This window comes from Hydractinia symbiolongicarpus, chromosome 8 (genome assembly GCF_029227915.1).
Source record: "Hydractinia symbiolongicarpus strain clone_291-10 chromosome 8, HSymV2.1, whole genome shotgun sequence".
In the NCBI taxonomy this organism is placed as follows: Eukaryota; Metazoa; Cnidaria; class Hydrozoa; order Anthoathecata; family Hydractiniidae; genus Hydractinia; species Hydractinia symbiolongicarpus.
In genome coordinates, this window is record NC_079882.1 from 10,662,373 (window position 1) to 10,675,191 (window position 12,819).

At 34.7% G+C, this 12,819-nt stretch overlaps 1 protein-coding gene across 2 annotated transcripts in view; it reads left to right on the plus strand.

The window, feature by feature from the left end:
* The window catches only part of LOC130655926 (uncharacterized), a 99,830-nt gene that overhangs the window by 6,593 nt on the left and 80,418 nt on the right, over positions 1-12,819 (plus strand). For both annotated transcript variants that reach the window (XR_008984788.1, XM_057458742.1), the window contains 2 exons: positions 11,072-11,382; positions 11,746-11,902. Coding sequence is in view for 1 of the 2 variants with exons in the window: in XM_057458742.1 (XP_057314725.1) it covers positions 11,092-11,382; positions 11,746-11,902 (448 nt within the window). In the remaining variant the exon portion in view is untranslated. The remainder of the gene's footprint in view (positions 1-11,071; positions 11,383-11,745; positions 11,903-12,819) is intronic.

Genomic DNA, 12,819 nt, shown 5'->3' on the forward strand with positions numbered 1-12,819 from the left:
TGTTGTGTTCAGGAAGTTAGGTGGAGAGGAGCTTCAGTGAGATTTGTGGAAGGTAGGAGGGCAAGGTATAAGCTTTTTTGGATTGGTAATAGTGATGGATATGGAGGAGTTGGCATATTCGTTGCGGAGAAGTGGGTAGAAAAAGTAATAGATGTTATGCGTGTTAATAGTCGTATTATAGTGATAAAGTTTTTGATAGGTAATAGGATTGTCACTTTTCTGTCAGTTTATGCTCCACAGTGTGGACTCAGTGAGGAAGATAAAGATAAGTTTTATGATGAGTTAATAGCAGTCACATCAAAGTTTGGAGACACTGAACTTGTCATGGTGGGCGGCGACTTTAATGGTCATGTTGGGAAGTCATCTGAAGGTTATAGAGGTGTGCATGGAGGCTATGGATTTGGGAGCAGAAATAAGGAAGGGGAGAGATTGCTTGAGTTTAGAATGGCAACGGACATGGTGGTTTGCAACACATCATTCAGTAAGAGACAGAGTAGGCTGATAACATATGAGTCAGGTGGTTGTAAGACACAGATAGATTACTTTCTGGTTAGAAAGTCAGACAAGAAAGTGGTGAAGGACGTGAAAGTTATATCGGGGGAAGAGTGTGTTTCCCAGCATAGGTTGCTGGTTTGTGATATTATCTTGAAGAGTGTTAAAGAAGCCAAGGGAAAGTACAGGCCCCGTCGAAAAGTCTGGAAGCTGAAGGAAGAGATTGTAGCAAGACAATTTAGTGCAAAAGTTTAGCAGTTAGCCTACAATAGTCAATGTGATAGTGACAATGTTGAAAGTACTTGGACTACTTTGAAGAATTGTCTTCTAGAAGCTTCTGATGATACCTGTGGGTGGACGAAAGGACCAGCTAGACATAGACAGACCTGGTGGTGGAATAATGAGGTTGACCAGTGTATAAAGGAAAAGAGGAAACTTTGGAAAGAGTGGAAGTCAGGTGGTAGTAAAAGTATTTACTTAGAAGCTAAGCGTCGCGCTCGTACAGCAGTGTAAAAGGCAAAATCAGAAGCAGAGAGAAACAGATTTGCAGATGTGTTAAGAAGGGAAGACCAGCGCAATGAGGTATTCAAGATAGCAAAGCAAATGAAGAAGACTAATCAAGATATTGTAGGTGAGAAGTGTATACGTAATGATGAAGGTGTTTTGGCTAGCACAGAGGAGGAGAAAAGGGTAGCTTGGAAGAATCATTATCAGAGGTTGCTTAACACTGAGTTTGATTGGGACGAGGATAATTTGTCTGATGATGATGTCGTAGAAGGGCCAGCTATGCAGATCAAGACAGAATGGGTAGTGGAGGCTATTAGGAAATTGAAGATTGGCAAGGCTGCAGGAGTATCAGGTATTGTTGCAGAGATGGTAAAAGCATCTGGATATATTGGAGTTGAGCTTATTACAAGTCTTGCTAACCAGATTATAAAGGATGGTGCTATTCCGAGTGAGTGGCAGTCGAGTGTAATAGTGAACTGTTTCAAGGGCAAGGGTGATGCATTAGAAAGGGGTAACTATAGAGGTTTGAAGTTGGTTGATCAAGTAATGAAAGTTATTGAAAGAGTGATTGACAAGTTACTTAGAGAAAGAATTGATATAGATAAGATGCAATTTGGTTTTGTTCCAGGGCGTGGCACTACAGATGCAATATTTTTACTCAGACAGCTTCAGGAAAAGTATTTAGGAAAGAGAAAGAATCTCTATTTTGCCTTTGTAGATTTAGAGAAAGCTTTTGATAGAGTGCCACGTAAAGTTATTTGGTGGGCTATGAGAAAATTAGGTGTGGATGAGTGGCTAGTTACGATGGTTCAGTCTATGTACAGCAATGCTAGAAGTCATGTCAGGATTAACGATTCACTTAGTGATGAATTTAGTGTAAATGTTGGTGTACATCAGGGTTCTGTACTTAGTCCTTTGTTGTTTATTCTAGTCTTAGAAGCGCTGTCGATGGAGTTCAGAACAGGTTGTCCATGGGAGTTATTGTATGCAGATGATTTGGTTCTCATAGCAGAGTCGATGGAAGAATTAGTTGAAAAGTTTGAGAAGTGGAAGAAAGGACTAGAAGAGAAAGGGCTGAAGGTAAACACAGCAAAGTCTAAAGTCATGATAAGTAGCATTGCAGCCAAGTGTGACCTTGTAGTTGGAAAGTGGCCTTGTGGAGTTTGCAGGAAAGGGGTTGGTAGTCCTGTCAATTGAGGTAAAAGGTAGGTTGTATGAGGCCTGTGTAAGAAGTGTTATGTTGTACGGTAGTGAGACATGGGCAGTGAAGCAGGAAGATCTTGACCGTTTAGAAAGGAATGATATGAGAATGGTTAGGTGGATGTGTAATGCCAGTCTGAGAGACAGAAAGAGTTCAGATGAGCTAAGAAGCAGGCTAAGTCTCCGCAGAATTAAAGATGTTATCCAGATAAGAAGATTGAATTGGCTGGGGCACTTGGAAAGAATGGAGGAGGATAATTGGGTAAGAAAGTGTAGAGACTTGATAGTTCCTGGGGCAAAGCCCAGAGGCAGACCGAGAAAGACTTGGCAGGAGGTTATAAGGACAGACTTGATAGAGAGGAAGTTGAGTTTAGATCTAACACAGTCTAGATCAGATTGGAAGAGGGTCATTAATATACCCCGTCCAACCCATGCTAGCATGGAAAACGGACGTTAAGCCGAGAATGATGATGATGATGATGAAGACTGCTGACCAAAATATATGCTGCTGACCAGAAAAGGCACATAGGTAAATGGTGAACTAACTATGAGCAATAAAAACCAGAGTACTGTAGGAAGAAGATCTATATATGTGTGCATTTAAACACTCATAAATATATATTTATGAGTCACATATATTATTGTCGATAATCCAATCTTCAACCGGAACTCGATTTTCTGACCTCACTGTTTAGAAACCAAAGAAAATACATAAAAAAAAATTGACTGGCAACGTTTAAAATTGGCAGACAACATATTTAATTAATCGCTAATTTTTGTGATTAACCGTCAATAAACTTTATTAACCGTTAATACGACTTTGATATTTATAAATAACTGTAATAACCGACAATCAAAGTTATTAACCGTCAACAAACTTTAATAACGGCCAATCTTTTACATTGACGGTCAATCAAATTTGTTATCAGTTAACAAAAAAAGTTAACCGGCAACTAAAAACATTGACCGTTAATAAATATCATTAACCGTTAACGTGAGAACGTTAACGGTGGCGCTATTTAATAAAAGTCGGTTTGGTAGTGTGAGCTTCGCAAGCATATTTTCTCGTTATTTTATAACGAAATACGGCAACTTTAGAGCTTCGCAGGGACGTTTTCTCGTCATTTTAGAATGAAATACGGCAACTTTATAGCTTCACAGAGACGTTTTCTCGTCATTTTAGAACGAAATACGGCAACTGTAGAGCTTCACAGGCACATTTTCTCGTTATTTTATAACGAAATACGGCAACTTTAGAGCTTCGCAGGGACGTTTTCTCGTCATTTAAGAATGAAATAAGGCAACTTAAGACCTTCACAGGGACGTTTTCTCGTCATTTTAGAATGAAATACAGCAACTTAAGAGCTTCGCAGGGACGTTCTCTCGTCATTTTAGAATGAAATACAGCAACCTTAAAGCTTCGCAGGGACGTTTTCTCATCATTTTAGAAGGAAATACGGCAACTTTAAAACTTCATATGCACATTTTCTTGTCATTACGATTACGACTTTTTAAAGAAAAGACAAGTTTATATTTCACAAGTTTAATAGGTTTTTAATTAGTTCATTTATTTTAAAATTCGTTTCAATAATGCGTCATTTACCTTTAGCATCGTCTTACTTCTGATATTTTGACAATCATATCAAATTGTTTTTAAACTTTTTTTTACAATATTGTGTCAAAATCGTTTCATTTTTCGTATTAAATTATATAATCGTTTCGTGAAAAAAAATTAAAACATTTAATTCATATCATAATACGATGTAAAAAAATAATGGAACGATTCCTATATAATTAAAATCGTTTCATTCAAAAATGAAAAGATCTCAGAGACGATCCTTTACTTTTCTTATGTTTTCGAATTTTAAATCACAGCGTATTTTTAGAAATACGTATTTTTTTATACAAATTGCGTATTTTCAAAAATACGAAATTCGTATAAAAAAATACGCGTATTTTTAAATACGAATTCCATATTTTTTGAAAATACGAAATACGGTTTTTAAAAAAATACGCATATTTTTAAATACCCTAATTGTTTTGATGTCTTCACAGGCCATTTCTTAAGATTTTAGGCAGGCGTGCAGTAGATCGCACGCCTCAAAATTTCTGCGAGTGGGATCAAAAAAAATTTTTTTACAAAAAAATTTCCTTTACCCCTGTACACCGCACAGGGGCTGCTGTTTTGGCGTAAGGAACAAACAAAGTGCAAGTTCCAACAATGTACGGCAAGGAATTTCAAACCATATGCGAAAAAGTTGTGAGCAGACTTGTTAATTTAACTTTGTTATTACTTGTGAGGCAAACAGATATTTAAATTAAATTAAATTACGGAAAGTGGAACGGCCGCTAGTAATAATATTTAATAAACCTTATGTTCGATGAATCATAAAAATTATTACCTAAAAGAATATTTCGTTATTAAAGAAGTTTTTTTTTCGTATTAGTTTTATTATCTTTTAGTTATTTAAGCTTAAATAACGCTGTATTTCTTTTAAATTCTCCAAAAGGCGACCTTACAAAGATTAAAATATTGTTGCATTTTTTTATAAAATCATTAAAAGGAAACTCGCAAAGCCTTATTATAGCCTTGTGCTTAATGCAGACTTGTTCTGCTGTTTTTCATTACTATTTCAGAAACATTTGATAAGAGACAAGGGAAAAAGACATCATAAAGTAAAGTTGCATGTCGTGTCAAAATATTTACATAAAGATCAATCTTCAAAACTAAAACAAACAAGAAACCTTGACGGTTTGAAACACTCGTCGTTTCTGTATATGTGCATTTTCATGAGTATTCTATTACTTATATTTTGCGAAATAGCGACAAAATCGCTAAATGGACATATAGCTTTACGGCCGTAGTTCAGCGGGCGCGGGTTCAACTACCAAGTGAAAAGTTTTGTTCATCGGACGGACGATCATATATATTGCGCAATATCCTCAGACTGCTCAGAGCGCGCGTTCAAATACCCATGAACCGGCTTCGCAGCTGTGCGGTTCGTTAAGCACGGTCTCACGTCTCCGTAACACGTGACTATCCACACATAACTGTCTCACACTACGTTTCCCCGAGGCGACTATCCATACATCACCGCTGTCTTCGCGCTACACTTTCCTAAGGCTGAGAACGTTTCAATGCGTTGTTTTCACGACACATCGTGATCGAGATTTTCGAAAGAAAAATGATTTGAGAAATTTCAAAACAAAATGCGCATACCCGAAACTTTCTCACACCAATGTGTCATGGATTAGGCAATAGAAATAATTAAGCGAGTAACTTATTGCATCAACCAATCACAAGACTTGAAAAATTATCCGCATAGAGAGATTTACCCATGGTTTCACAAATCGATTATAAATTTCATGATTAGTACGCAAATAATTTTGAGTCATAAATATTGTTTCGAATAATGCATTAATACATAAAAAATTAATACAAACATTGTTCCGCTGACGTTTTCACGAAGTAGCAACCTCCTCCACAAGATTGTTCTATAACATTCTACATGTCAATCGTATATGTCCCAGCATAGAATGTAATGCGTTTTCTTTCCATTATAAGATTAGGCAAGTCTGCATGTGAATCGTATATGTCCCAGCATGGAACGTAATGCGATTTCTAGATTGCCTGATGGATTAATGCTCACGTGATGGTTCAGACGAATATAAAGGCTGCATACGATCTGTGTAGTCTTCAGTTGCACTCGCATGACTGTTGTAGCAAATGACAAGCATTAGAGAAAAGCTATAAATGAGAACAAACAATTTTCAAAACAAGAAAAAGTATCGCTTCAGCAGTTTATAGGTTTAAATAACAACAAAATACTTTTGAGGTTCATTATTGCAAAACAATGAAAAAAAAAATGAAGCTTATCTTAGTGTAAATATGAACTAAATATTTTCTAGGCAAGATAGGGTCATTCGTCGGAAACTTTATTACGAAATAAATGATATGGCTTACCATATACAAAAGGTATATATATACAACCAAACTACTATATATATATATATATATATATATATATATATATATATATATATATATATATATATATATATATATATATATATATATATATATATATATATATATATATATATATATATATATATATATATATATATATATATATATATATATATATATATATATATATATATATATATATATATATATATATATATATATATATATATATATATATATATATATATACAATTTCTCTTGCAGACAAAAGCTACGTAGCTCAGTGGGCACAAATTATCTTTCAACAACAAAAAGTACATGAACAGTACCACGCTGTCCACTTACATCTGGCAGTTAAAGGACCAAAATATCACGCCGGAGTTAAACTGGTCGATCGTAAAATGTGTGAGAAGTTACTCAAACAAAAGCAAATCGTGTCCACTTTGTCTGCAAGAGAAATTGGAAATCCTTAGTTACGAAAATAAAGACGAACTTTTAAACAAAAGGTCGGAGATCGTTTCAAAATGCCGCCATATGAACAAATATCTATTGGCCAATTATAAGTCAAAAGACTGATAATGACATTTTGACACTTTTTTTATTGTAAATTACTGATTTTATTGCACGTTATACAACCTCAATTAATTTTGTTATACTTATAGGAATTTAAATCAGTTGAATTTATTTTACAGCTGAGGATTGTATAGTGAATACATGAAACTCTGAGTACTGTAAAAGCTCAGTTTACTTTATTACCCTTGTTATATGGCTCCTGTGATTTAATGTTATAGTCGAGCACTGTTTTGAGGATAGCATTACGCATCTGTATTGAATATAAACAGCTCCTGGATTTATCTTGTCGAGCACTTTGTTTTGCTTTCATCAATGGAGAAAATAAATTTTGCTTACTCCTTGAAGAACATACCGATTCCTGATAAAAATTCTTACAAGACTAAATTAATTGATAAAATCGAAGCAGTTATAAAACGTATGCGCTGGAAAATGTACTGGATTAACAACAGGGACGGAAATACAATTCCACAAGCAGAAACCTTCGGATTTAAAAGTAAGAACACTCCTCCACCTTGCACCGAACTGGAAAACTTCGAATCAGATTTACTGGACCTATTTGAAAACATCGAATTTCGTAACACACATGACACCTTCCAACGAAAACTGAAAAAGGACATTTCAAGCATTCGCAAATCAAACAAGGTTTACGTTTTTGCTGATAAGACTTCAAACATTTACACGATGGCACCAGACCTCCACGAAAAGCTATTGAAAGAAAACGTCACCAAAACGTACAAAAAAGCACCGCCCCTTCTCGAAAAAGCGATCAACTCCGAAGCAAAAGAAATTGCATCTTCTTACAAAATAGACAATCGCGCTGAAAAACTCGCAAAATCTCCTGCATTCATATCCTTGAAAAAAAGAAAACTTTCATCAAAAACATCCTTGTCGTCTTATAAACCCATGTAAAAGTGAGCTTGGTGCCATTAGCAAATCGATTTTGGACCGAATTAATTCAGACCTACGAAACTTACTTCATGTTAACCAGTGGAAAAACACCGACCAGGTATTGGATTGGTTTTCTTCATTGCACAACAAACAAACCTGTACTTTCATCCAGCTTGATATCAAAGAATTTTACCCATCAATTACAAACAACATTCTAGACGAGGCATTACGCTTTGCAAAGGAACACACTACGATATCAGACAAAGAAATAAGAACTATCTTACACTGCCGAAAGTCACTTTTGTTTTTCAATGAAGAGCCATGGAAGAAAAAAGATATACATGGATGTTTTGACGTTACGATGGGAAGCTTTGATGGAGCCGAAATTTGTGAGTTAGTTGGCATTCTTATTCTGCAAAAGCTCTCTTCAATCGTGAGAAAAGACGACATTGGCTTATACCGTGATGACGGATTATTAGTATTAAGAAACTCAAGAGGTAGATCAACAGACACCAAACGTAAAAAAATAATCGAAACCTTCAAAACGATCGGATTCGACATCGAGATTCAAACTAACCTAAAAAGAGTAGACTTCCTCGACGTTACACTTGATTTAGATTCAGAAACTTTCAAACCCTATAAAAAGCCAAACGATCAGCTCCAATACGTCCACATTTTATCTAACCTTCCAAAAAATATTTTGAAACAACTACCAATATCAATCAACGATAGGCTTGTCAAAAATTCGTCAAACGAACAAGTTTTTGACCAAGCCAAACCGGAATACGAAGAAGCCCTCCGAAAAAGCGGATACAAAAACCTGAACTTGTCCTTCAATAAAAAGGAACCCAATCGGATTGGCAGAAATAGGAAACGAAACGTGATACGAAACGTGCTCTGTGTCTTCTACTTTTTCCACATATTCTGGGGTTACATTGTGTCCAGAATTTTTCAATTCATACACACATGGGCGAAACTGGTTTTCCTTGTGTATACACTGAAGAAGATTTGAAAAGAATCAAAAATTTTATACAACACCATGTGTTTTTAATGTTATATTTAATATAATAAATATTATTATATATCTAAAATATGCTAACAGGATGATATCATCATCGTAACTCTATAAAAGTGGCTGCAAAGTTGATTGATCAAAATATGGCTTGTCAGTTTGTCAGCGTGGTGTCGTTGAAAGGCTAAATTTGATAGCATTATGATCAGAGAAATGTATGCACTTGACATAGCAATTAATGCAGTACATCGACAAAACGCTACTCTTCACATAAACATGATCAACGATAGCACCAGCTAGATGAGTAGGTCCTGGTACAATTTGTGTATAATCATTCATGATATCTGCTAATTCTGGCTGGTCAGCTTGGGCATTTATATTGAAATCTAGTATAAATCAAAACATGTATGTCAGAACTTGCAATTTTCCTTGACAGCATGTTGTAAAATGTCTGCAGATGACTGTTCACTTTTCTGTAAATAACCATGACATTAAGAACATCAGATGAAAAGGACGGTTTCGAAGTGAAACAGAACTGACCCCAGGATTATCATGAATATTATGAACCAATATATGCTTTCGAAAACACAATGAACTGTTTCTGAATTCATTTGTCGATGAGCTAAGAAGTAATGTTCATCACCCAAAAGAGCTGACGTAATACTCAGGAAACTTATAGCAATTTGGGTCTGTTGAAATTTGACTGCTTAAAATTAGCATCACCATGTTCTAATATGTTATCTAAATCAAATGACTAAATCAAATGATATTCAAAAAGAAATTCTTTTGAGTTGGGACCAACATATAGCTAGAAGAGCATTGCACATACACTGAATACCAGCAGTTTCACCAAACTTTTTGTTGCCTTGATTAAATGACCCATTAACTGATTTAATATGGTAAGCCGGACCTGAATTAGACTACAACACACTAGGCACACTTTGTACAACAACAGTAGGTCAGTAAGTCTAGCAAGATAGCAGATTGCATGAAAGCAAGATAAATATTCCAGCGATACTTCATTTATATTCCGCTACTATTTCTTAAAAGAATTTCGTAGAATTGTGAAAACACAGCTAAGAGTGCTTCGATTCTCAGCGGGCAGTGCGCATGCTTCGACTTCAGCGGTAGCGATGCATAAACGACTGGTCTGTGGTCTGCAAAATACGGGTTAAGACACACACAACATGATAAGAAGCGGGAAATAGGGTCGCGGAAAAAAAGAAGAATTATGGCGCGGGGGAGCGGGTAAGTTACGATATTCGGTCAGATCGCATGTCACTTTTGGTCGCACAAGCCGAAACCAATACACTCCTCTCCTCCGGGACGAGTGTAATGAATCACTTTAATTTTCAGAGTCTGACCAAATAATGACTGATTCGTCATCATCTTCATCTTCAGAAGAAACAATCGATATGTCGAGTGACCTGACAAAAATAAAAATAAATCAAAACAACCTTTTACTGTTAAAATCTCTCACCTGGTATTTTGTTACCACATTTGTAACCTTTATAAACGCTAACGCAGCTGTCTTTGCATTTCCTTTTAATCGAGAAGTAATTTCCGTTTTATACCTCGCACAAACTTTACACCAAACATAGTTTACCAATACCTTTCCATCTTTTTTCTCTGTTTTCCAACCAAGAATATCTGATTTATCCCAACTTTCAAGAGTTTTTAATTCAACTTTATTTCCTTTCGTTCTTTTTTCAGACATTTTTAAAAAGAATTCATAGCGCTGATATAATCTCCACATTAACCCAAACTGAACAAACAAAATAAAATATCAACGATTCCACCATTAAGTCAATGTTTTCATTGGTTCGCAAAATTTGAAAGGAAAAAGAAACAAATTCTTCAAAAGATAGCGGCCACACACTAGGTCGTTAGTGACCTATATCTGTTCTGCATAATACCCCTTGGTCGGCAAAATGAAAGAAAGAAAGCAAATGGTAGCAATTAAATTCACATTATCAACATTTGGTAAAGAATGCTCACGTGCGATCTATTGTGAGTTCAGTAAAAGAATGATCGTTTATTTTAAGCTTTATTTAATAAATTTTCTTTCGTATAAATATAATGATTTTTAATTACAGCAACGTTTTGCACGTGCAATGAATCGCACGCCTCTCACGAAATGGCCTGTCTTCAAACATACTAATGGAAGAGTAATTTCACGATTTTTTAATCTTATTTACAAAACATTTTCTTCACAAAAACCATTCACTAATTTGATAGGGATTAGAAGAGGTCATTGGAGAACCAAATATGTATAAGAAGATTATTCCATTCATCATCTGCATGCACAAAAGTTTGTCTACGCCTGGTTTGTTAAAATAATTTTGTGCGGAAATGAATCTTCATTTCACAAAATTTTTTTTAACAAACAACATGGAAACACACTAGACTCTATACCTTTTTTTTTATAGAATGCAAGAAAACACTTGGAATGCACAGTGGTGCAATTAACCAATTTGATATTTCAGTAAGTCATAAACATCAAGACGAAAGCTGCAAAAGGTTTCAAGTGCGTTTGGGAGAAAAATTTGGATGGTGCACTCAGAACTCACCAAATCCATTATTTTTACAGATCAAATTTAATCAAGTTACCATAATTACAGGCTATAGTCTTAAGCATCTTACAGAGACTGTTACATTATCAGGCCATTACTTTGGGTATTCTTTTGAAAATGATGATGTATCAGATTTTCAATACATTTTCAAGGGTAACGCATTACTGGTGAGTTTATTTTTGTCTTTTATTATTTTCTTACTTCCTGTTTTTTATTGTTATGTGATTAAGAAGGGGCTAGACATAAAATGACTCTGCTGTTTTTTTCTGTGAAATGTTCACAACGTCCTTCAGCAGACAATGCAAAATTGTGAATTTATTGTGCAAACCTGCTGTGCTAAATAAAAAACACATTTGGAGTAAACATTATGCATGTAGGATATTTTTTTTGTAATAATATCTATATTTTCCTTTAATTTTTTTATAATTTTATGTTTATTGTGTTTCTCTGTTTAATTTATAAACTAGATGAATATGTTATTTTCTGCTTTTGTTGGGTAACTAACTCTTGGGTAACTATTTTATTTTCAGATTCACACAATTCCATCTAGTGGCTTGCATACATACTGGTTTATTTCTCCTGTAAGGGCAAGAAGACTAAGAATATATTTTCAAGCTCAGAATAATGATTATGTGAAGAATTTCGCATCAATGCAATTTGAATTTTATGGATGTCCACATTGGGATTGTACGTACTTATTTTGTTTCTTTATAATATTACTTAATTGAAATTTTTGTAGATACTTATAACTATTATTACATTGATATTGTAATTCCTCTTTTTTATCCTTCTCTCTTTATTACCCCCTCCCCCTCCCTTGAAAAAAATTAAATAAAAGATTAAAAGCAGCAAAAGAAGCTCAATATTATTTCTTGGTTTAACCTCACATACAACTATGTTCATACGCTGCGTTAGGGTTTTTTCTTTAAGTTCTGTTTGCAAAATATCTAAGTCCATCTTATAATTTTCGATGACCAGTTCTGTTAGATAAAGATAGTGATGAAACAGATGAAATTTAGGGTGTATTTGTTTCAGCCCCTTTTAACCGTACTAATCCTGCTAAACCAACTTATTTTCAATTGTTTCAGATTTACTGAACCTTCCAAGAAAACTGAGAAGGCCTTCCAAACATTCTACGAGCAGAGCAGAATGTTTGGAAGAAAAAAAGAAAAGCTCCTACCTTAGCATCTCGCTTTTGTACATTTGTTTCCACCTTCTAGATCTTCTAAATTATACTCAAAAGCTATTTTTGCAGTTTGTGCATAATTTGTGCAACTTATGCATGCTATGACTAGCAACGTCATAATTTAATTAAATTTATTTTTAAAAGGTAGACAAATGCTGTGTCTTCTTTAATCTTTTTGCATTTTTTTTGTTTAGACTTTTTGCATAATTATAATAATTTATATAAGCATTGACACACTTAATTATCTCTATTATAAAACTGCCTGTTTGTGAGCCAAAATATACTAAATTTCTTTTTAAAAACCTGACTTTTACAGCTATAGTCACAGTAAAAGCTTTTGGTGAATGTATAGCTAATCTTGTAACAAGCCACAGATGTGTGATTCTAATGCTTTATACTTTCTGTGGCTAGGTAGACT